Source organism: Manis pentadactyla, chromosome 10 (assembly GCF_030020395.1).
Source record: "Manis pentadactyla isolate mManPen7 chromosome 10, mManPen7.hap1, whole genome shotgun sequence".
Classification (NCBI taxonomy): domain Eukaryota; kingdom Metazoa; phylum Chordata; class Mammalia; order Pholidota; family Manidae; genus Manis; species Manis pentadactyla.
Window position 1 is genome coordinate 17,184,477 of NC_080028.1, and position 26,624 is coordinate 17,211,100.

General features: G+C 39.5%; 1 protein-coding gene and 1 pseudogene across 1 annotated transcript; both read right to left on the reverse strand.

Annotated features, from left to right (window-relative positions):
- Nucleotides 1-261: 261 nt before the first annotated feature.
- On the reverse strand, nt 262-17,435 carry HSP90B1 (heat shock protein 90 beta family member 1). The gene is made up of 18 exons (XM_036891235.2): nt 17,276-17,435; nt 16,238-16,340; nt 15,405-15,546; nt 14,789-14,905; nt 13,065-13,396; nt 8,628-8,739; nt 8,269-8,388; nt 6,991-7,107; nt 5,450-5,587; nt 5,289-5,366; nt 5,113-5,178; nt 4,371-4,640; nt 3,866-4,111; nt 3,251-3,387; nt 1,701-1,779; nt 1,454-1,609; nt 1,072-1,200; nt 262-560 (listed from the first exon to the last, which is right to left on the reverse strand). The coding sequence occupies exons 1-18, from the start codon at nt 17,322-17,324 to the stop codon at nt 531-533; spliced, it is 2,421 nt and encodes an 806-aa protein (XP_036747130.2). The 5' UTR covers nt 17,325-17,435; the 3' UTR covers nt 262-530.
- Nucleotides 17,436-23,602: 6,167 nt separating this feature from the next.
- Nucleotides 23,603-25,385, reverse strand: LOC118915409 (elongation factor 1-beta-like; annotated as a pseudogene).
- Between the last annotated feature and the right edge of the window lie 1,239 nt (nt 25,386-26,624).

The window sequence follows — 26,624 nt, forward strand, 5'->3', positions numbered from 1 at the left end:
GCTATAAAAGGTACTATTTTCCCCCTTCCACACTTGATTCTTTAGCGAACAGTCATAAGGTCCAGGAGGCTACATTCAAAAAGGAAAGGATGATTAAGTCCACCTCCTGGAAGAGGGAGCATCTATTTGGAACTCTTCTGTAGCAACGATTATCTCTCTATAGATGATTTAAAAAATCCAAGATACATAATTAAAAGAAAAAATCAACTAAATATAGGTAGTTCTTAAAATGCATTATAAAAAGACAAGGAAGACACTGAATACTTGGGATCTTTTTTATTTTTATACACATGACAAGATTTTACACCAAGAATAGTCAGTTAAATAGTACAAATTTACATTCATGAGGAATGTTAAAAAAAATTCAACTAAAAAAACCCACCTTCTTCCTGTGACCCACAATCCCAACATTTGACAGTGCAGGGTAGAAGAGGACTTGGGGGAAGCATCCAAAACAAGTCTCTCCCAAATGAAATGACTTAAATTTCACATTCCCTCTCCACACAGGATCCAAATGGTGAGAGTATAATTTACAATTCATCTTTTTCAGCTGTAGATTTCTGTGGAAACAGAAAAATCAGAAGGCATTAAAAACTAGCAAAAAAAACCCACTTTAGCTCACAGAAGGTTGCGTCTGAAATGGACCCAGCCTATTTCCATTATTTCAGCTGTAGGTTAGAACTTCACCCTGTGAATCTTCAAAATAATTTAAACCCAACAAGGTCAACAGCTCCTGAACACAATAAAAAATTTAATTCAGTCTACTGATGCTATATAGGAAGGCAGAAACAAGTGGCAAAGAATACAGAAGCACTGAAGGTTAAGGAAAAACCTTTAAAAATCATCTCAAAAATGGATGGCTAAAATAAAGGAATAAAGAAAGTGGGAAGATAAAAGCATATACTTTTCTTAAAGTGACTTGCTCCAAGCTTTTAAATTTGATTAGATGCCTATTTTTTGATAGATTTCTGTAAGTCTGATGCCTGTACGTTATACAGTGCTTACTTGGCCAGACCTAAAAGTCTGTGTAACTTTGGAAGAACTAGAAATTAAAAATGGGAAGTCCCCTACTTTTGCTGTTTCTTGCTCTTCTTCATCTGTCCCTACGTCCGTTTCTTCTTCTTCATCTTGCTCGGCCTCTGTGTCCTCTGTGGTGTCCTCTGTCGTTTCTTCAGGTTCTTCCTCAGGTTCTTCTTCCACCTGAGGGCAACATTTACAAGCCCATTAATGGATCTATTATCTCGGATGTTTTCACTTTGCTCACTTAACTGTGTGAGGCCATAATGAACTTTACTCCTGCTTATGCAGAATGGTAGAGGGAATCCTCTAATTAGGGTTAATAGTCAAGCTACCAAAGGGAGACAGACAACAAAGATACAAAAGGGGAATTTCCCATTAATCTAGCACAGTGCACAACACTGGGAATTCAAACATTTAATAAATTATTTCAAACCTTTGCATCGAGGTCAATGTTTAAGCTGAGGCGAAGCATTCTTTCTATTCTATCACCATATGCTTTAGTGTCTGGTAACAGGTACCCTGACCGCAGGGTTGCTGTTTCAAACAAAACCACAGCAAGATCTGAAACTGTTTTGTCATCTTCATCTTCCTGAAATGGAAGAAGTCACACTTGATCATTATTAAAAGACACAAAATACTCAAATTAAAAGACGAAGGCATATGGCTACAATATTACTCACCTTAACTCGTCGAAGCATGTCTCTGATGAGTGGATGTCTGGGATTAATTTCAAATGTTTTCTTCTGGCTAGCATAGTAACTGTTGAAGGACAAAAATGTGTTAACAAATATTAAGTTTTAGGGTCCATACGGTTCTCTTATTAACAACTTTCATAATTACAGAGAACTCTCAGAAGAGCCACAGTGTACTTTTATTGTTACATCATGTCTTCCCTTTTCAAGGGGGATGGGCATGGTTAGATGAAAATGCAGTAAAAAAACTATTTTATTTACTAATGAGTCCCAAGTGCCTCACACACTCTTGAGTTGAACTGATTTAATGTCTTATTCATCCCCCCTTAATTTATTCTCACTACTTTAACTGCAGCTGTCTCCCCCAGAGTTCTGAGGTACCTAGGCGGCCTCTGGGTGCAGCTCTTCGTGTTGCCTTCACTAATACAGCCCAAGAAAAATTAATTGCTTCTTTTGTGGGAGCTCAGTTTCCAATGCATTCTGAACATACCTTCATCATCTCTTTCCACTGTCGGCTGTGACTGTTTCCCTCCTACAGCTGCATGCTGAGTACAGAAACCACGCCTCTCCCTATCTTGGCGTACCCGTGATATATTCAAGGGCTTAGCGATTATGCTTTGTCACCCTGACTAGTCTGAATGTCACAAAGATGGCAGCAATGTCTACTTAGACCACCAGTGTAGTAGACACAGCAGGTGCTCAAACCTTTGTTGAACAGAAGGTAACTTCTTGTTAATAAACAATTGAAATAGGTGGATATTTATTAAATAGCTACTGTACTGTTGCAGTGGGATATAAGCAGAAACCTGTGTTCTACCTGAAATTTTTAATATAGTCAGGGGATAAGACATGCAGGACAGAATTTTACCGTACAGACGTACATTGGTGAGTCACGCTCATTATGAAATACAAATATATGTGTATGCATATGTATTTTTTAAATGGAGTTTTGGTATTGTGACAATGGAGATTATACTTTAAGAAGAATCCTTAAGTTAGGCCTTGGGGAAAAAAGTGATTAGGTAACAAATAAGGTATTTCTGATGAAAAAAGAAAAGAAGGCAGGGAAGAAGTCATTTTCATAGGCCCTTTCTATGAATTAAACAGTAAACTTGAAATGTATACTTTTTGAAAACAAAGGATATTGAAGAACTAGTGTACTTGGTCCTTGACTTCAAATAATTGTTAACTTGTGGGACCCTTTATCCTTTATTTTGTGGGGCATAGTATTTGACAGATAGTGGTGGTGGTTAAAAAGTACTTAGGACTTAAGACAAGATGTGTAACAGTAAGAAAATTTCCTTTTATATATATTATATATAAAATACTATATAAAATAAATCATGAATCCAAGACCTTTTCTTTATCCATCTCATGTACAAGTAATCGCTTTCTAAACTTCTCTACCTAATATATAGTAGATAGTGGCGGGCACTTAAAACCTCAGTTCTTTAAACAGAAGCTGGCATTATCTTCGTGAGCCAGACTGGACAAGAGCTAATACCTTGGTGGAGAGGGACCTTCCCAAGGACACTTACTTTGTAGAGATGTCCTTGCCCGTTTGGTATGCTTGAGCTTTCATGATTCTCTCCATGTTACCAGACCATCCGTACTGGCTGGCCACAAGGGCACACGGAGACTCTGTCAGGCGCTGAGATACCACAGCCTTTTCAATCTGATAAGAAACCGGAAGTTAAAATACATATAAATATCAACACTTAAGGTCATTCAGTAACTGCATTTCAACTTCTCGAAGAGTCACCACTTATGATCACACACACAGAGGCAGGTCATAAAATTACCTCTCATTTCTCAGGGAACTGTCATTTAATAATCTGAAATTTTCAGTCAAATACTTTAACACTAACTTTTAAAAACACATAAAACATAACATGTAAAAATTGAAGTTACTACAAAAGCAGTATAAACTGTAGAAAACTGTTACATAGACCAAAAAAGTACCCACATAGAGAATAACCACTATTATCCTTTTCTTTGTAGTTCATATATCTTAAGCTCATCCTCCCATTTAACCACAATATCAAATGTTATTCTGTATAACTTTTAAGGGTTACAAAGATGGTGGAAAAATTAAAAAAAAAAAAAAAAAAAAAAGCTTAAATTTTCACAATTTCTACTTTCCAGGAAAATACCTTGTCCTTGAGAGCTTTGTCTTTCATCCAATTGAGCAGAGGCTCAAATTCTTTCTCAACTGCTTCACGAGTCTCTTTAGTTTTCTCACTTTCATCAAACTTCACTCCTTCTTTGGCAACATTCTGGAACCTTTTCCCATCAAACTCAGGAAGAGCCTGAATGCAGTATTCATCCACAGGTTCTGTGAGGTAGATCACTTCATAGCCCTTTTTCAGAAGTCGCTCAACAAATGGAGAAGATTCAGCCTATAAAATTAAGGAAATTAAGAGTTTTCCAAGACTGACTTTGGTATGTAAGTTCATTCTAGTAGCTATGTTTACAGAGTACTGACAACCCTATTTTATAGGTGCAGGTAATATAAGCGACTTTACCATCAGTGACCAGGCTAGTAAAGCCAGTTAGTAACTCCAGTTCACAATTACAATTAAATTTTCCTCTTTTTCTCTAGTTGGCTGTAATGTAAATCCCCAACCACAGACAGGATCCCTGCCATGTTCAGCTCACCTCTTTCCTGTTAGACCCAGCCATGAAATAGATTTTGTCTTGTTTCTCCTTCATTCTTTCCACATACTGGTCTAGACTGGTAATGTCACTTGGATGATGGGAAGACTGGAATCTAAGAAGTTTGGCAAGACGTGTTCGATTTGAATGGTCTTCAATGACACCAAGCTTGATGTTGGTACCAAATTCTTTCCAGAAAGTATCATTGTATTTCTCATCAGCAATCTTCTTGATCATGTCCAGAGTTTTACGGACAAGCTTCTTTCTAATCACCTAAAGAAAATTAAATAATAATTGATTTGAGAACTTCACTTCCTTCTTTTGAGAACCTGCAACAAGGCAGAGCAGGGGAACAGTGGTGCAAGGTACAAGGACAGGGCATAGTCGCCATTTATCTATGGGCATGGAATGGTGAGGACACCTACGTCAGACTGAGCAGGAACTAAGCTGTCAATGGAATAGCTGCAAGATTGCTTAAATGTCTATATTCCAGCTTTAGACCATGCAGTGAGTTTTATGTGGGTGTCACTGTGCAATTCTTTTAACTTTTCTGTTGAAAATTGTTATTATAAATTCCTGGAGGGAAAGCCATCAGGTACTAGGATTGGATAATTCCAGAGTAAAGTTAAATTCTTCATCTGAAGAGCCAAGTACTTGTCTAAAAATCTGGTGACTCCATGAATGCAGCCTGACTTCTGAAGCCCAACAAAGAGCAAAGCAGCGGTCTATTCCCCAAAATACTCACCTTAAGCAGTTTATGTTGCTGAAGAGTCTCCCGGGAAACATTCAAGGGGAGATCATCTGAATCTACCTTCAGATGGTAAAAGGAAGTTCAGTGAGCAATAAAAACACTGGAAAGAAAACAAAACAACAAAAACTCACTTCCCGACTCCCATTTTCCCCCAATCTTCAGATACTTACAACACCCTTGACAAAATTAAGGTACTTGGGCATCATATCATGGAAGTCATCTGTGATGAATACTCGGCGCACATAAAGCTAAGCAGAGACCAAAAAAAAAGTCACTTTCTGGAAATTATACTTTCAAATTTTAAACTTAGTTCATACAACTTAAAACCCACCTTAATGTAATCACTCTTCTTAGATCCATATTCGTCAAACAGACCACGTGGAGCAGATGTGGGCACAAATAGAATTGATTTGAAGGTAACCTCGCCTTCAGCAGTGAAGTGGATATACGCCATGGGGTCATCACTTTCCTATGGAAAGTTAGTACCTGGTCATTCCAAGGCACAGGAAAAAGGTAGTGCAAAGGCTGGGCAATTTGTGATGTGATTATACACATTCTATTTGGGATTTAGTAGTTCCTTTACCAAAAGAAGAAGAAAAAAAAAGAGGCAGGCAATGGAGGGAAGAAGAAATGACTAAGACTGCAACGGGATAGAACTGGATGTCTTGATGGTGACTGTCATATCATTATTCTACCTGCTCTACTTGGGGAAAGATGGATGAATCTAGGTCCCACAGCGTGAGAGAATAAGACAGGAAAACCACCCATCTTATCAAATGACAAATACATGACACTCCATGAGTGTACTGGTCAACCACAAAAAAATACTTACAGATTTCTTCCATGGAATATAGCAGTGAATATCAATTAAGTATAGAGACAGAAATTCCCTGGATATGCACATCTATTACTGTACTGACATGTGGTTACTGGGCACTTGAAATGTGGCTACTTTGAATTGAGATGTGCTCTTAAGTATTAAATACACAACCATACTTTGAAGACAGCAGTATAAAAAAGAAAGGTAATACATCTCATTATTAATTTTTTATATTAACTACATGTTGAAATAATACTATTTTGGGTTTGTTGAATTAGGTGAAATCTTTATATTCTGTTTCAACTTTTAAAAACTGTAGCTTCTAAAATATCTAAAATCACGTATTTGACTCACATTTCTAATACAACAGCCCTAGAAGAAAGTACATTTTACACACACTAGGACTTTAAATAAGAGTTTATGGGATAAAAGTAGGGGCAGAAACAAGGAAAACTTAAGAGCTAAAGCTTAAAGGATGTTTGGATGTTAACAGGAGGAGAACAAAGAAGGTTAGTTAAGTAACAAATCAACAGATGGAATAAAGAGTAAAGGACAAAATTATAGAATATTAAGTTTTATCTAGCTGTGCTAAGTCAATTAAAACACTCTATTTTGTACAAAATGCTGTTTGGGGAAACATTAACTAGAACCAATCTTAATGCTAGCTTTGAATTCTTAAGGGATCAGAGTAGGTAAGGAAACAAGGATTTAGAAATTATTCCTAAGCATATACCTTACAATAAATGTTTGATGGTGTTAACCAACTCTTTAAAGATTATGTTAAAAGCCACTCAATATAAGATTTTATGTCTTATGGATTCTGTGGCGAAAAATCAAACATCTACCTATGCAGACTGTTAAATCTGTTTTGTAACACAGACCCCGTGGCAATCTGGTGGAGCCTCCAGACGCCTTCTCAGAGTAAATTTTTTAAATGTAAAACATAAAACATATAAGATTAGAAAGGAAACCAGTTGTGTTGAAATAGCTACAAAATTGTTTTCAAACACATTTTTGACTGAGTAATGTCTGTCACATTCTGAAATATTTACCTTTGAAAATGATTTGTAGAAAGCTTTGTATTCATCATCATCTACTTCTTTTGACGGCCTCTGCCATATCGGTTTGATATCATTCATAAGTTCCCAGTCCCAGACAGTTTTTTCAACCTAAAGTTACAATATTTGATTAGCATCTCCTGCACTCACTAACAGTTATATTAGTGGCAACCACAGCTTTAGGACATTTCAAAATATGGGAAGCACCAAAGAATACCCCTCATCTCATATGGTTCCTACCTACTGGATCAAAACTTAAAAAAAAAAAAAAGGTACTTCTCTCAATGTAATTATCTATCATTGTAATTGATTAAAAGCCATTTAAGGTTCCCCCCCACTGTAACTTTTAACTAGCTAAAATGTTATTTCTTGAAAATATTTGGAAGTTAACAAAGTTATTATTCTCCTATTTCATAATCTGACAGAAATTCAACATCTTAATAACACCCCTCAAAACCCAACACCACTTGTACCTGCTCTGCTACCTGAGCTGGCCAAAAATTAATTTTATAGTAAACACCATCACGACAAAAGATGCAGGAAAACTTACAATTTTTAAATTCAAAATATAAGCTACCAGTTCGGGGTGGTATACAGAGGCGAGAAAATTCTTCGTAAAAATGACTTGTTTGCTACCTAAAACTTTCTAGAGGGGACACACACACACACACACACACACACACACACACACACACACACACTGAGCACACACACTGAGCACACACACACACACACTGAGCACACACACACACACACACTGAGCACACACACACACACACACACTGAGCACACACACACACACACACACTGAGCACACACACACACACACACACTGAGCGCACGCACACACACACACACACACACACACACACACACACACACACTGAGCACACACACTGAGCACACACACACACACACTGAGCACACACACACACACACACACTGAGCACACACACACACACACACACTGAGCACACACACACACACACACACTGAGCGCACGCGCGCACACACACACACACACACACACACACACACACACACACACACACACACACACACACACACACACACACACACACACACACACACACACACACACACACACACTCGTTTCTAAGAGTTGGTCCTGTGAACGTGTATCTCTTAGAGAAAAAAGCCCTGAGAACTGAGGCTTACCTCCCATCGCTCTGTGCACACCTGGGTTTTGTGTTTCCTCTCTAACAATCCTGAACAGTATCTTACTTAAGTAGGGAGATGAAAACGACTTACTTTTTTAGTTTTCGGTTTCTTGTCCTCTTCTTCTTCTTCTACTGCAGCTTCATCATCAGATTCTTCTTTTTCTTCTTTTGCTGCTGCTTCTTCTTCCATGGGTTCCTCAACAGTTTCAGTCTGTTGGGGTAGAAAGTAAATTATGGGTAAATTAGTTTGTTTCACTCCGATGTCATCTATACAGTATGAAAGAAATTACAGCTAAAACCAAACCAAACAAAAAAACCCACCAGGGGTTCTGTGAGCACACCTGAGAGTATCCTGAACTGGAAGAATCACATTTAACCTCATTCTGTAAGTGCTGAATATTTAAATATGCGCCAAGGTAATATACACACATTTTAGCAATACAGATTTACCTTGCTGCTCCATACATAAATAGGGAAGTTAATGAACTGTGAATATTTTTTGACGAGATTTTTAATTGTATCCAGTTCAAGGTAATCAGATGCTTCTTCTTTTAAGACGAGGCTGCAAGAAAAATAAGACATTTATAGAAAGACATCCATGGTTTATGGTTTAGAAGATCTGATGATAAATTTGTCGTAATACCTTCATGACAAGCCAGCAGTTCTGTGTATTCCAAGATGAACCCCATTATTCCTGTTTAAGAACTCTCATCACCAATAAGGGTTTGTGAGCTAAATATACACCAAATACGGGTATGGTAAAGGGAGAAATCTTCCCCTTGTTCCATCAAGTCAAACATCCTTAGCTCCAAGTAGAAGATGAAAATGCTCCCAACCTTCTGAATATGTTGGGTTTTTTCATTTGAAGAAATAAAATCTTAAGACAGCTCAAGGTAAGAAAGCACTGACAACACAGAGAAGACAAGTAGTGATTCTGTAGCATCTTACTACGCAGATGGACAGTGACTGTAATGGGGTATGTGGGGGGGACTTGATGATGGGGGGAGTCTAGTAACCATAATGTTGCTCATGTAATTGTGGATTAATGATACCGAAATAAGAAAAAGATTTTAAGAAAGAAAATTAAAAAAAAGAAAGCACTGACACATTCCAGAACAAAGTGGTATTACATGTACTCTAACAGTTACTCTACAAATCATTACTTTAGATGGCTAACCTCTAATAAAAACATGTTCCTTAAAAGAGCTAGAAAATTCATCTGAATTGTTTATATTTGCCCTTTCCAAACAGTAGTAACCAGTCATAGGTGATATTCAAGTGTAAAGTCAGTTCTTCAGTCCAATGCCATATCCTAAATACTCAGTGGTCAAATGTGGCTAGTGGCTGCCACTCGGAGAATGCTGGTAGAACATCTCCACTGCAGAATTCTGCTTGACAGCACTAGTGTAGATTAACTCCAGTATTGAATATCACAGCCTCACTTCCTCCTCTTCCTGACTGTCCCTTCTGCAAACCCCTCTTCCACCCACTAAAAATAAAATCAGTCACAGCATAATCTCACATACAGTGGACAGCCCGTCTTGATGTTTACGCTCCTGATAAATATGGGGAACCTTGTAGCCATGTCCTTCCTGACTCAAAGAAGTTTTACAGTTTAGTGGCACCTGCCAACAGGCAGACAGCACATGCTGACATAGCTTGTCATCACAGTGGCAACCAAGTCTGGTCTCAGAGCATACAGTCTGGCAATGTGGGGTTGGGGGGAAGAGTGGTTTGGATGCAAGTTGAAGTTGATGGTTACATCTTACTCAGAGGTAACCAAAGGCAATTAGAAATATGAGCAGAGCCCAGGAGGGAGAGATGTAGACCACAATCAGCAGGCTATGGCTAGCACCCACAAGAAATTTTATCAGGACACAACCTTATCATATATTGTCTGTCATGCTTCTAAGCTAGAACAGCAGAGGTGTGACATGTGATATAGATCTCAGTCTACAAGCTTAAAGTATCACTATATTGGCCTTCTGAGAAAAAATCTGCTGACTCCTGATCTAGACTATTCTAAAGATTTGAGAACCCTGAGAAAGCTGGAACCTGTATCTATACAGTGGAAAGACTGCATAAGGATAATGACAAAGGGCAGAGACTTAACTCTGAAAGAACAGATAATATGTACATTGAAGAAACAAACCGGCAAAGGCAACAGGTAAAATATGCAGGTCAAGGAAGCCAGGTACCGAGCGGACTGTACAGTATGTAGTAGAGGACTATGCAGTAGAGAGCAAATTCTCTAGAAAACACGAGAGAAACTAAGAAAACGGAGAATCTATTACTGGGAGCATTGCCAACTTAAAACCTGAATCCATTTGATTTTGCAGCAAGGGTTACTGGTGACTTATGTCAATGGAAAGGTGGTGCTCAAATAATAAAACAGTGGGCTGAGGCATGATTAAAGCAGTAGCAGAGACAAACATACTTTTAAAAGTTCAGCTGTAGAAGGGGAGACAGAGAGAATGCATGCCTGACAGTAGAAGGGCACTTGGCAATACCTGCCTTTCCTTCTTCCTCCTAAAAGACTGGAACATGTTTGTACTTTGATGAGAAAGAGGGAGGTGTATGGGCAAGGCTGGTTTAAAAGATAGGGTAGATCATCTACATTTGCCCTCTTACAGCACTAAATTATGTTTTCTACCTTTATCTTGCATCTACCTACCACTTCAGCATTTTATTAAAAAAATAATAATAAGGGAGAAATGTGGGATTCACATATAAATCAAGTATAAAAATCAAACGAATAATCATATCTGACTTGATTGTTTATAGTTCATGATGCGTGATCAAAACCGGAAGTTTCTGTGCTGACTGCCCTTGCACTGTTCACCATGTAAGAACTTATTCACTATGTAAGAACTTGTTCACCATGTAAAAAAAAAAAAAAAAAAAAAAAGATGGGGTAGAAATTAATTTATACTTAGTCTCTGAGGAGGTAGGATTAGAATGACAACAGATCAGAAGTGGAGATTAGCTTTAGGAAAAATGTAGAAGACCTCCCTCATAATAGAAAGAACAGAAACAATTCTATCAGTAAGCATATACTGGATGCTAACTTCATGATTTCCTTTAATTCTCACAAAATCTCTCAAAAGGGTACCACAGTGGCTAATTTAGGGGTGGGAATAGAAGGAGTAGGTAGGAAACTGAATTAAAGTTTTCTATTTTATTGTCATATTTAAGATGAAGCTTATCATATATAAAGGGCAGGATCGTGACCCCTATTGCTTCCTTGCCTTTTTCCTTTCTAGACTTTCAGTTCCTCAAATGGGCCTCTTGCTTCTGGAACTTCCAACATGCTGTGCTTCCTGCCTAGAATATCTCAATCTAACTTACCACTATTTCAGAACGACCTGAAAAGGAAGTGTTCTTTAGCTTCCTTTCTGATATCCGGCCACTCTGAAATTATTTCATGTTCTTCTTTACTAGAGTGAGCCATATGAAAGCAGACTGCAATTTTCCTCTCCACTGTACCTCTAAACCCTAGCAGGTAAGGGGCACTCCAATGAGATTCCACTGAGTGAATGGTGGGATAGGAAAACCTGAAGAAAAAGGCAATTTTGCTCAGGGAAAAGCAGAACCTGTTGTAACGTTTCATTGACTGGTCACCCATCCACGCTACCTGCATGAAACTGTCCTGATCTCCCTTATTCATTCATCCAAGTATCTGCTAGTCAAGAGTTAGGCTCTGGGAATGAAATGGTCAGTAAAATGTTTGCTCTCATGGAGCTTCCATCTCTCTGGCCTCACCTGTCTCTTAGCATCCTAAGACATTAGCAACCCTTGGGACATAATTTTCTATCTCCTTGAAATTAAAGAGATGTGATTTACCTACATCCCTCTAACATCTAACAGAGAAGGCACTGGGGTATAGCTATTAGCGATGACTCCTAAGGAGACCAGTAGATGCGAATGTTAATAACAAAGGCAGGGAAAGGTAAACTGGGAACAGGAAATTAGTAAAATGCAGTCATCTAATTAGTCTTCATTAAAGGAAGATCTGTGACAATGAAGACAGGAAATGTTACTGCCTGAGATGAAGAAAACTAGTCACAATGATAGATACATGCTTCTTTCCTACTTGAGTATTTTAAAATATTTAATGTTGAGAAGATTTGAAACTGACTTAAAAAAAATTGAGGCTACAGACACATTTTCACTTGGCAGGACTGGGAAACTGGCCTCTGAAATAGAATTTAATCTCTATGATGATTTGAAGAAGGGAAAAAAAAACGGGCAAAAAGCTGCCCTGTCTACTTCACAGTGCTATAAGCACAAGGAGACAATTCAATTCAGATTTGTAACTATCCTCAAATGAGAAATTTTCTCCCAAAGGACTGTTAAAACCTTTATTAACTTTCTTCAAGCCCTGTATCTGTACCTGTTCTGTATCTGCTCCCTACTGTTTACTACCACAGATCTCGAGTATTTCCAATGGTCACCCAAGGAGTCTCCCCTCATCCAGTCCCATCATCCTCTACACCAGCTTTGGGAAACCGTAAAAAAAGTTAATCAGGAAGTTTATCAGTAATTGCCACCCATGAGAGGAATTCCTCTAATCCTGTGAAAATGCTGGCCTCCATGCCTTTGTCTAAGATGCACTGCAGACCTGACACTACCTTTCTAATTCTTGCTCCCCTGGAAAACAGGGACCAAGCTGCTGCTGTGAGGACTCAATTCTGTATCCCATGTACAGCAGTCATAACTTTGTGTGTCTGGCCCTAACAGGCCCTCAAAATATTTCTTCAAAGGGTGAGAACAGTTCAATTTCCTCATTTTATAGGTAAGCGTATTAAGGCCCGGAACAAGCCAAAACTGGAGAGTCAAGATCCTCGCTGTGACTATTAATTCTTATTAAGAATTAGTAATACTCACGTAATTGTCGTTCCCCGCCCTAGAGTGCTCCCCCTTGGGTCAGCAATTACAGAAAATTCATTGGAGTCAGATTCCCAGATGTGCTGGGTATCGTTGTTGTGTTTCGACGTGACAATAACCTTGTCTGCTACAAGGAAGGCCGAATAGAAACCGACACCAAACTGGCCAATCAGTTCAGAAGTTGAATGGCCATCCTCTTGTGCCTCGGTCATTTTGTTTAAAAACTCGCTTGTTCCAGATTTGGCTATGGTACCAAGGTTTTTAACCAGCTCTTCCCGGGTCATTCCTACACCAGTGTCTGTGACATGTAGCAGGTTCTTCTCCTTGTCACACTAAAAAGCCAGACAAGAACAAGATAGTTATGCTTAATACTCACAAAATGACAAATAAGTACTGAGCTAATATTGAGAAAATACCAGATCTGGGCCACATCAACTCCAATACATAAAACTAAACTCTTTTCCTTCATACAGTATTTTATGGCCTTTTTAAAAAGCACACATCTTAAGTACAAGCATCTTGCTTTATAGAGAATAATCTTAAACTCAGTGTCTTTCAGAAAGTACTAAGAAGGAAATCCTGCCGTGTGTTATATTATGGCTAGACCTTAGAAGGCATTATGCTAAGTGAAGTAAGTCAAAGAGAAATACCATACAGTTTCACTTACACGTGGAATCTGAAAAATACAGAAACAGAATAGACTCAGACACAGAGAACAGACGACTGGTCACCACAGTGGGAGGTAGGGATGGGTAAAATGGATGAAGGGAATAAAGAGGTACGAACCTCAAATCATGGAATTCAGTCACAGGGATAGAAGTATAGCACAGAGTATATATAGTTCATAATACTGTTAACATCTTTTTATGGTGACAGATGGTAACTAGGCCTAGTGGCGAGCACTTAATAATGTATATAATTGATGAACCAATGTGATATTATATATAAACTGTATTTCAATTAAAAAAAAAAGGCAGAGACTGGTCTAAACGTCAAAGGGCAAAGGCAAGACCTCAAGTTATTTTTGAAGAAAAATTCAAGAGAAACAGAACTTTGTTTTGCCTATTTCTTCCCTGGAAGAAAACTTGAATGATTTCTGTATTTGGAATCTGGTGATCAATGTTCTTCACTAAATATTTCTGGCTCTCTGCCTAACATAGTAGGAATATACTTCATTTATGACTGGGGAAGGCCACGTGGTTTAGTAATTGTGGCCAATGATTTGCACATGGGAGTCGGGAGCGTGGCTTCCCAGCTGGAGTCTTTAATCACCGGGAGACCCTCCCAGCTCCCTCTGCACCATGGCAACCAGCGACACTCCAGATGGCGGCTGCTCGATAGGTCCTGCAGTGAGGATGATGCAAAGGCCACAGCAGCCTGCGACTGATGATTTAAGCCAAGGGTTTGCAAACCTCTTTTTGTAAAAGAGCCAGACAGTAAATATTTTAGACTCTGTGGGCCATATGGTCTCCATCACAGCTACTCAGCTCTGCTGTGTAGTACAGAAGCAGTCACAGATAGTATACAAAAGGGCATGGCTGTGTTCCAATGTTTATTTATAGAAACAAGCAGCAGGTTGGCCCACATGCTGTATTTTGGTGACCTGATTTAAGACCCAGAGACTTAGAGGTTATCTGTTACTGTAGCATAACCTAGCCTATCTGGACTGATATGGATTGCCTATCTCTAAGCATTATTTTTACTTTAAAAGAAAATAAGCTTACCTTAATTTTGACAGTTAGTTCCTCATTTGCAGAAAGAGCATTTTCATCAGTCAGTGATATTAGCCTTATCTTATCTAAAGCATCAGAAGCATTTGAAATCAGTTCTCTCAAGAAAATCTAAATGGAAGCCAGATTTAATATACACTTAGATTAGTGTCAAAATACACAATGTCAAACTCATTTTATTTCTCCTCTATACTCTCAGAAAGTGTTTGAGACTTATGGTACAGGGGTGGGTTTACTGTCTTGGTAAAAGGAGGTACAGCTCCTTACACAAAGAACTATAGCAACTGGTAAGAGTATTACCACCCTACTGCCCTACTAGTGATCTTTATGCAACATGTGTGGCTTAGTTTGTGTGACTGTCCTTAAGACTCATAACTATTAGCAGACCATGAACATACTTGGAGGGGAAAGGAAAAAGAGACAATAACAATCTCCCTCTTCCTCTTCCCCTCAACACGTAACAGGTTATCTGGTATCTTATATATGCTAGATATTTAAACTTTGTTAACTACTTACTTGGAATTACTATGTAAGAACTTTTACTACAAAGGTAAACAAATATACTACCATACAGAGACAAAATATCATTATCTGATCATGTGTTGCTTACCTCTTTATTTTTATACAGTGAGTTGATGATAAGTTTCATCATCCTGTTAACTTCAGCCTGGAACGCAAACTTTTCTGATTTCTCTCTGAGTTCTCTTATTTGGGATGCATTTAATCCATCCAACTGAATAGCTTCTTCCTCCCTGAGGAAATAAATTTGAGAAATACTGCATTGCATACTTCCCTCCAAAAATACAGGATCTGTGATGAGAGCACAGTAGGCTCTTAGAATTGCCTTAAGGGTTAAAAGGGTAAAATGGAAACCTTTATAAAATATTACTCATCTACCACTTCATTATTATTTTACCACAGTAGTAGGTTACCTTCAGTATGACTTTGGAAATACTCAGTTCTTAAAATTGTCAGAAAAGTAAACAACTTACTTCTACTAAAAAGCAAAGCCACGCTCATTTATGTTCTCCACATTCTGGGATCATCCCTTTACCTGGGAAGCTTTGGCCTCTAAGGGTGTGCAAATTTTGTCACTAAGTCCTAAAAGACCAAATTTTAAAAGGATGCCAAACTGAAATTTTCCTGCTTAAAAGTACTAAGTGTACACACTAAGTGTAAAACCAACTGAATGTCTGAAGGTTCCAGTACTAATATTCTGTAATACAGTTATCCAAATAGTTTTCAAAAGTAATTTCATTCCTAGGGGCAAATTAGGAGATATTTAGGTATGCTCCCCCCACCCTGCCCCTGCTCAACATTTTCTGTGACCATTTTTTAGGTATTTAAATTCGGAGTGTCACACTTCTGGACCTTTGGAGAAGAGATACAAAACAAGCCAGTGTTCGCAAGTTCACAAGTACATAGTTTCAAAAGAACACAAACCTCTGTACAACTTCATCATCTGTCCTTGAGCCTTCTCTACTTTTACCCAGATCGTCTTCTACTGTACCATCCACATCTACTTCATCGTCAGCTCGTACTGACCCTGAAGGGAGATTCAACACAGGGAAACGCAAACATCGTTATTTCCTGTATTTCCCAGAAGGAATTCGGTCAAACGCGGTTGGAGTAGGGGTTGCAAATTTCAGTTGGTAAGCATGAGAGACGGAAGAATGGACCGACTGGTAAACTCTAGTCAGCCTATGTCTTATTGAAGTTCAGATACTGAGGTTTCCCAGTAGTTTCTGAAATAGGCAGGCAGATACCACTTCTAAAGGGCGGCCCTTGGATCCTTTATAAATACCATTTAGCAGATTTGGTACCAGGCCCCTTCTACAGTCACACGTGTTGCGCGCTGGCCGAGGCTAGGCCTCTGACCATGCCAAAACTCAGGCGTTCAATTCCACAGGTCAGAATACAAATAGAATTGGGGCAATCTCTGGGTAGGTGAACTGAAATTGGGCCCAGGAGCCTGAAAAGGGGAAGAGATGTTAAGAAGCAGTAAGCTCGAGCAGAAAGTGAATCGAACACGCTGACACCGCCTTTCTTCCGACCCTGAGCCCAGCGCTCCCTAGAGCGGCATCTAAGGGAACGCGCGCTCGGGAGGAGTCGGAAGACCGGGGGCGGGGGGTTCTCAAGCTCAGCTGGCCAAAGATTTCGCGGCGTCGGGGGCCCTGCAAACCCTCGGGAGAGCAAAAGCCCGAGAAAGGACCCACGCCGTCGTGCTGAGACTTCCGGGCGTGAATACTAGGATATCTGCAGATTTAAATGACTGTTTATTTTCCTTCCAGAGTAAGTACAGAGTAAACGAAATCCCCTGAGTCTTTTTCAAGGAAAGGATATGGAATCCCCTCGGCCCAGCGCAGGCCGTTACCGCCCCAACCTCCATCCCAAGGCTCAACGCCCCCAGAACCTTCGAGAAAAGGCCGCGCTTGAGAAGGGGGAGCGTCCGGGGATGCCCCCTCCTCCGGGATCACTCACCGAAGGTCAACAGTACGCAGCAGAGCCCCAGCACCCACAGGGCCCTCATGGCGAGCGGCCGGTGCAAGTCTCAAGTCCGTTTGATCACAGGAGGCACCTCCGCCCCCCGCCACCCTTAGGCTCAGATCCTCACACTTCCAGCCGCGCGGTCCGCCCACTACCCCCCGAATAGGCCCAGCCGCTTTTCACCCTTGCTTCTCACGGGCGGGGGACGGGAAACATGAACCCACCAATGGTGCCGCACCACGCACCCACTGTACCCAATGAGGACTCGGGGGGGAGGCCGCAGGCCACCAATCGGAGCTATCCAGGTGCGGTGTCCGATGCCCGAAGCGTGGCTTCTGCTGATTGGCCATCCATAACCTTCTTTCTCCAACGAAATGGCTCCGCGGGCCCCTCTCACGCGGGACCGCCCTTTTGCCTGGGAAGCTTTGGCCTCTAGGGAAACCGTCCAATGAACGTCAGCACAGAACTCATTCCTCCTTTTGGAGAGGTCGTAGAGGAACTACTTCCGGATCCTAGAGAGCGTCTACTCCGTGACCAGGAGAAACAGTAGCCATGGCAACGCGTTCACGTTTTTCTTGTCTACACGTGGAGTAACGTTGGGAATGATTCCAGCGAGACTTTTCTCAGCTTTCTGTTTAGCAGTGCCTCTAGGAAAAGAAAACACGTGAGAGGTTGAACTATCCTCCGGAGTGCTTTTAGATGGGGTGGGGGTGGGTGATGAGAAACTACAGTTCCCGGCATGCAGTGTACTGGGAGGGGGAGACACACTAGGAGAGCTGGGTGTGTAGAATGCTGGGAATCTTAGTCTTTGGCTTCTGGGCCAGCTGAGTAGTTTGACTCTAGCGCAGTTTTCCAGCGTGTGTCTACCGGAATTCTGCGCTGCGTGTTTTAGTTTACATCTCGTTCTTGTTGCAGTAGAGATCGGTACCTATTCTCTAGTTTACACAGCCTTGAGAAATAGGCCCAGAAAGCCGCCATGCCGAGGACAAGGCTGTCCTGTGCCCTGGGGGTCAACCTCTCTTGAGTCTGGGTTCCGCCTCTGACTCGAAAGTTTCCGAATCTGGCTTCTGGAGCGTCATTTGGGCAGCCTGAACCTTCGCTTTCTCTGCGCTTTCCTGGGACGGTACTTTGAGGCCTGCCTGATTCGGTTTACAGAAGAGTAGTGGGGCTTTTCTTCGTTTCTTTCTTCCTCCCTTAAGGGAAATGGAGAACAACTTTGATGCCTTCGACTCCCTCATAAAGTTCAAACGCGGTGACCCCGCGGTCCTAGAGTCCCTACTGTAAGGCAGGTGGAGGTCGTGGTCGTACAGTCCGGTCTCTTACAGAAGAGGAAAAAAACCTCTTTAATTAGTTTAACGAGTGGAGGAGGATACACCTGCAGGTATTTGAAAGCAAAACCTGTGGGGCTGCAAATGAGAGAGGCAGTGCAGCTTGTTAACTTCATAGAAATACCCAGTCAGCGCTCAGAAAGGCACATAAAGCACCAGGTGTGGTGGGAAATCCCTCACATTAAGCTTGTGCCTTTAAAAATGTCTTTTGTCTCTTTAACATAGTCTTTACATAACCCCCACTTCGATCCCATTTCCAACGAATACACTCCCATCGTTATTTCTTCCTGCAGGAAAATTGAACTTGGAATTTGTTTTCAGTTAATGATCCGAATTCCTGAAGACAAGCTTTTCAGTGGTAGTCTGTCATATTGTTTATAACTTCCCCTACTTAGGTTTACCAATCTTAATTCTGTGGTTGGTGTTTACACATTGTGGTGGTGCCTGATTTACATATGCCTAAATTACCTACATTGTTACTAGTAAGCAAAGGGTAGCTTACAAAGGTTTTTTATGCGTCTGTGCTTGCATTTTTTAGAGTATGCATTACATTCAGAAATCTGAATCTCAAAATAACTCGTTTATTTTTTGTTTTTAGTAAAAGGTAAGTTCCTTTACTTCTCTGCATTTCACAGTTCACCTTCTTCACCTGTAGTTCTGAACAAGTAAGCAACCATTTCTGAACCTGCAAATTCCATCCTCACTGGTCAATGGTGGGTAGTTCGTGCTGCACCTGGAGGGAACTGAGAATGAGACATGCTCTCCAAAATAGATCCATTGCTTGTGGGTAGACGTTTCTGTGGATGATGGTGAGAATTTATGAGACAGGCAGAACGCAAGACAGTAGGCTGGCAGAAGAACATGGCTGGCTGATAATCTGACTCAGCTCTGCCCTCTAAACTAGGATTACTGGCGCTCTGTAAAAGGAATGGGCAGCTTATTCAGTGTGCAGCCTTGCTGTTTCCCCACTGTGGTCTCCACCTATTTTGACTTTTGACCCATTATTGATGCTTGGTTTCCATCCTGGTAGAGCTCCTCCAGAATTTATACTCCGGTCTTTTATTAAGCTAGGCCCCACCTTCAGATCTGATTCCCTTCCTAATTTTAGTTTTTTCCCACTTGATACTATATGTCCGTGGACACTAGTGGAAACAGTTGCCTTTGTGGGTTTTTGTTTTGTGGTTAAGCTTCCTCTTCTGAGGAAAAACGAGATAGGGTACTTCAGGGCAATGATAGCTCATCTGATAGGTGTAGTCCAGGAGTGAGGCGTCAGGAGAATTGAGACTGGGAAGATTAAGGCAGGAAAGCAGGGGGCGTCAGGGAGCATTAAGGAATGGTGCTGAGCACAAAGGTGAATATGTTGGTAGGTTGATTGGTTCCTTTGTTTGTTCATTCATTCATTCATTCAGCAAATGTTGAGGACCTGCCATGTGCCAGGTATTATGCAAGGTGCTGGCAACATAAGGGTGAACAATATAGGTAAGGTTTCTCTTTATACAGAAGCTGAACAAATAGTAACAGCAGAGTTGCATCATAAGCGCATGTACCTTATTTAAACTGAAGTGAGGATATGAAAGAATGACTCCAAAAGACCATGAGGGAACTTTTTGGGGTGATGGAAATGCTCTCAATCTTGATTTTGCTGGTGGTTAAAATTCATCAAACTGTACACTTAAAAAAGAGTGAAGTTTGTTATATGTAAATTATACCTCAATCAAAAAACTAATAGCAACTGTCACTCTAAACAAAACACTAAAACCCATTTCAGTAGGAATCAGGAACTGGACAGAGATGCTCACTATTATCAGTATTGTCCCACACTGTTGAGGAGGGTTTAACAGTTAAGACAAGAAAATGAAGTAATAGGCATTGATTTTAGAAAAATTGAAGTCTTTTAGTTTGAAATTCTTCTTACTGATGAAATGATTGTATATTCTGGAAGCTCAAGAGACTCTAGTTGGAAAAAACGTATATATAAGATAAATATGAGAATCTGGTAAAATATCAACTATTAGATAAATATATAAACATCAACAGGCTTGCTCTAATCTTGCAGAAAAAACAAATAGAAAAAATTTTTAATTTCATTCATATTAGAGACAAAAACCATAAAATACATAGGAATTTTGACAAGAAAGACCTAACTCCGACATGAGGAAAACTATACAATCTTACTGAATACAAAACTAATGGAGAACTTGGGTCAGATGCCACACCTTAGGTATCATCCATTGCTGTGTAACAAATTACCCCAACAGGATTTAAACAATAGATGTTGATTATTATCTCACAGTATCTGTAGGTCAGGAATCTAGGAGTGATTAGCTGGGTGGTTCTGGTTCAGGTTCTCATGAGGCGGTAATCAGGATGTCAGCGTTGACTGCTGTCAAATAAGGCTTAACGGGGGCTTGACGGTCTGCTTGCAAGATGCCTCACTCCTTTGGCAGGAGGTCTCAGTTCCTCACTACATGGGGACATCTCTGTAGGGCTGTTTGAGGGTGCTCATAGCATGGCAGCTGGCTTTCCCCAGAGTAAGTGGTCCAAATCAGAAAACAAAGCAGGAGCCATAATAACTCATGTCCAATCTCAGAAATCACACACTATCATTTCTGCAATAACACCTATTCATTGAGAGAGACAATTACATAAGGATGTGAATCCCAGGAGTCAGAGATCACTGTGGCCATTCTAGAAGCTGGCTGTCCATGCCCGAGCTGAAAGTGAAGCTAAGAAAGGTTCTATCTAGCATTTCAGTTTCTTTCATGAAAGATGGACTCTTAAGGTGGGGATAAGAATTATAAGGTGGGGATTTCCCCAAATACAGGAAGGAGATACAGATAGTGCACAGTCCAAAAAGTGATAAATGTGGACTACATGTTTGAGTATATGACATATCAGTGCAACCAAAAGAGAATCCAGAAATAGATTGTTTCAATTTAATACATGACAAAGATGAGGTTTCAATTTAGGGAGAAAGGCTAGTTTATTTCATAAATGATGCTGGCCTTGACTGGTTATCCATCTCAAGCAAAGTAACGTTGACCCTTCTTGTACATCATATGAAAAAATACATCCAGCTTTAAAGAAAAGAAGAGAGCCCGTGAGTATGTGCTAGGAATGGAGGAGACTTTTTAAACCAAGAATTAAGCTTCCAGAAAATACAGCAGAAAGGTGTTTACCAGGCCTCCTCCTTCGTGGGCCTTGAACTCCAGTTTTTGGCTTTCTGGCACTAGCACAGAAGTGAGGCTGCTGAGCTTTGCTTAGCTTACCAGCCTTGTGCCTTCTCCTAAGCATATTGGTTCTGTGTGGCATAAGAATAAGCAAGTACTTTGAGGGGAAAACAGAATGTAGGGTTCACTTCTCAAAACTTCCTTTCTTTCTGGAATCCTGTCTCCTTAAATCCTCGTTGCCTGATGCCTTTAAATAAATTCTCAAGTACCTTAATCAGCTTCTCTAGTTGTTCTGGCAGGAGGGTTGGTCTGCTTCAAAATGTCCATCATAGTAGAATGTACAAGTAGATGAAAAAGTACTTGGTTCTACTTTACTGTTTCAAAAAAAAATTTCAGCTAAGATATTAAACAACCATAATTATTTTCTGTTAACCTTTTGGTTTTTCATCAAGCAATTTATATAATGTTTAATGTTTCCAAACTGTGGAACTTCTGTTATTTAGAATCAATAAACGTGTTTCTAAATATTTCATGTTAATTAACTATAGTTTACATTATGTCTTCTTTTTGACTAGTTTTAACTGCAATTTTGGATTATTTGTGATCTCCCTATCCCCTGCCACAACTCACACATTCCCTGCTTGAGAATTGACTTTGGATTTATAAAGTGGTTACCTGCATTTGCTAATAAAATCTTTGAGTATTGTGACTTTCTCACATGCAGTCAGAAAGTTTAAACCTGTTATAAATTAAATTCACCCATAGTCTTATAGTTTACATTTTATTTTCTATTAATTAAATATGAACATTTCCTGAGAGTCTGCCTTAGAAGAACAGGTCAGTTAAAATATCCAGTTGTCCTTTATCAGCTCTGGACACTAGAAGAGCACAAGAGGAATTGAATTTCAAATAAGAGATTTTTTGTATTTTAAACTGTGGTAAATAAATTTGAGATTTTGCATGATCAAATCAGCCATGCTGATAACTTACATCAGGGACTTAAAAGTTTTACAGCTGGGAGGAGGCTTAGAAATCATGTAGTTCCACAATTCTCCTTTTCAGTTTTAAATTACAAAACTAATATATTTTCATGGGTTAAAAAAATTCTAATTGGTACAGAAAAGTATAAGATCAAAGGTAAAAAGTTGCAGGTTCTCCCCACCAACTGTTCTCATTCTGTAGAGGTCAGTCCTTATGCATCCTTCCAGAAATTGTGTGTGCGTGTGTGTGCACGTGTGTGCATGTACATGAGTGTAATAAAATTAAAAATTAAAATTTTTATTTTTAAAAGGTAAATGGAACAAAACTCTACTTTGGAAATTAAAAAAGAAGGTCAAGGAAGAAAATTAAAACAACCCATTTGCTTTAATTACATATATCACTATTAGCATCTTGGTGTCTTCTGTAATATTTAACATACATATTTTTGTTAAACTTGCCAAAATGTAGTAACCATTTTCCCATGTGAATATTTTTATAAGATATCTTTTAATGGTGCACACGATTTCATGTAATGACTACACTGTAGTTGTCTGATTTATTACTGTTAGATCTTTAGTTTGTTACCAACTCTTAAACCATTATAAATACTGCTGTAGTGAAAATCCTTAGAACGAAGTCCTTATAGACAAAGAGAATAATTCTTAGAATTGGAATGCTTGGTAAAAATATATGACTTGTTTTAAAAGGGTTTTGATAATGATAAATTGCCCTCTGGGAAAGTTGTACAAATTTACATTTTAAACATAAGCTTTAAAAAAAAAAAAAAGGAAAAGTACAGCCTGGGGCTGTCAGGGGTAAAATTACTAAAGTTAGACCGCTGTGGTTACTGTGGGTGGAGAGTGGGGAGGGGTGGCATTTGAATATAGAAATTTCTAAGCCTTAAGGTATTGAGAACAATTTCTGAAAAAGGTTGCAGGAACATCTGGTCAGTTAATAGGTATTCTTATAACTTTTAGTTATAAAGCTCAGTGATAAATAGAGCAGTCCTACTGAGGCTGCTTTATCACAAAATATGCAGTCAAACATTTGTGGTAGGGGTGACATTAACATTGACAACAATAGGAATAGCAAATATTTATTGAGGGCTTATTATGTACCTTGCAGATTCTAAAGTATAAATTAAATAGCGATAAGTTGTTGAAGCAATCTGGAAGGGTATTTCTTAATGAGAAGTCCATTTTAGCAATGTTTAAAGAAAAGAAATTTTTATTAGCTTCCTATTATGCAAAGTCTCATTTAATCCTGCCACCTGAGTGTCGTCATTAGTTCCAGACTCACAGCTGCCGGAATCAGTGTCCAGTTAGACCTGAAGGAAGGATTTCCTCCGGCCAAAGCCGTGCAACCTCAGAATGTGCCTGACAGTGTGGGGGCCAGAGATATGCCACTTGCTGCTATGAGGTGATCTAGGGACAGATATTAAGTAATGTTGATTCCCTGGTGTAGATGTTGGACCTATGGATTCTGTTTCAGTCTTTCTGATAATGCCAAGGGAAAGTCAGATTGGTACAAATTTATCTTAAATGCCTCGTAAGTACATGATCTGTATTAATCTGCCTTTTTCAATAGAAAGAGAATTGTATATAACTAGAAGTTTGCTTTTCACACCGTTTGCTTTTTAATGCATTTATTTACTTATTTATTTTTATCTTCTAAGCTTTTATTTAAGGGCAATGATCCACTATGGATTTTAGGTCTTGTTGAAAGCTGCCATGTCCATGGACTGCACCCAGTCCTCAGAAGCAGTGATCTGCTTCTCCAGCGTATCTATTCCAACTTGATCGTCTTCAACTACACATTGTATTGGCAATTTTTAAATTCCATACCCCACTGGAACTAGTTTAGGAGAGCCCCAGACAAAGCCGTCTGCTTGACTGCTTCTGATGCACTCCGCTAATTTTGCCATGCCTGTCTTGTCATCCCAAGGTTTCACGTCTGAGAAGATGGAAGACTTGGCCACAAGTGTGGGTTTTTTGGCTTTCTTTGACTCATAGTGTGCAAAGCATTCTTCTTTTAGCTTCTTCGCTTCTTCACTTCCCTCCTCCTCCTCAGCTCCAAAGAGATCACTGTCATTCTCATCTTTACTGTCTGTAGCTCCACTTACTGTGGTGCCTTCCACATTAGCAGGACCATACTTGCCCAAGGCTTTCTTCAGTCCTGACAGTCTGGCCTTTTCTTTTTCGTAAGACTTGATGTGATTATACCATCATCAGGCATGACCCAAGTCACCAGGTGGTGGGCCGGCCACTGCTTCAAGTACTGCCGCATCTGCCTGTGCTGGCACATACTCCCCCATGTAGCTCTTGTCTGCCGGGTAGTTGTTGAGCACCTGGAGCCAGCAGGGCTTTTCAGGTTCCAAAATCCATGGCATCGGCTGATCCAGGAGCTGGGCCATAAGTGCAGGAAAAGAGGTTTAATGCATTTATTTTTATGGCTAGTATCTATTTGTGACATAGGATAAGGGTTTTCCACTTATAATAATAGTGAAAAGTTTCTAATTAAATTTTCTGGACTTAAATTATTGTAAAGAAAAATAAGCCATGCCCTATTTTTCTATATCTTCCTTCCTCTCAATAACTCCCTCCATTTAGGTCTCCTCCTAATGTTTCCTCCTCCATTTAATCCCCTACTTCTGCAAAAATTGGGAAGATTTCTCTGTCAGTAGTTGTAGAGCAAGGTACAGAGATGATAATTTTTTGATTTAAGATTTTGATTGTAAAGTCATACAGCTATAGTTTACAGTCATTTTGGTTAGCGAAACAGATTTCCCATCATCTCACACCATTCCACCATAGCTACTATATTGTTTTTCTTTCCTGTGTTTTCCTCACATGTACTTGTTCTAATAATAGTTTATATTTGCTGAATATTTGTTAAAGGCACTGTTCTTAGCATTTTGCACCTAATAACTTGCTTAATCTTCTCAGCCATTTTATGGTATCGATACTGTTATCCCTATTTTGCAGGTGAGGAAACTGAAGCACGGTGGATTTAGGAAACTTACCGTAGGATTTGAACTCAGGGTTTGGTCTTCTGAACTTAGACCTTTCACTTCTAAACTATGTTGTTTTTCATATTTAGCTGTGTTTTATTAACACTTTTTAATTTATGGCCTATACTTACTTTTTTTTCCTTTTCATTTAACCCTTATAAACATTTTCCTCTTGTTATGTGGTTCTCAGGTTTTTTTATGAATCAACTTTATTTCAAGTATAATATACATAAAACAACATGAACCCATTTAAAGCGTTCAGTTGACAAGTTCTGATGAATACCTACCCTTAATCACAGTATAGTAAGACAGAGAACATTCCCGTTGCCCTAGAGAATTCCTTGTGACCCTTCCCAATTATTTCCCCCCTCACCATCTGCCAGGCATCCAATGATCTCCTTTCTGTCACCATTCAAATCTTTCTCTTGACTTCCTCTTTGACCCATGAGCTATTCAGAAACGTAATGTTTCATTTCCAAAATTTGTGGGTTTTTTTTTTATGTATATGTTATCAGTTTCTAGTTTAAGTCCATTCTGGTTAGAAAACATACTTTCCATGATTTCATTTTTTTCAGATTTATTGAGTTTTGGGTATTTATTGAGTTATGGCCTAGAATGGAAGTCAACAAATTTATTGTTTAAAGGGCCAGATAGAAAGTATTTTAGGCTTTGTGCACCATGTGATCTCTGTCACAACCACTCAGTTCTGCTGTCATAGTATGAAATTCATAATATGAGTGGGAATAGGCTGTGTTCCAATAGAACATTCTTTATAAAAACAGGAACAGGTGAGCTTTAGCCTTCAGGCTATAGTTTGCTGACCACTGGCCTAGAAAATGGTCTTTCTTGGTGCC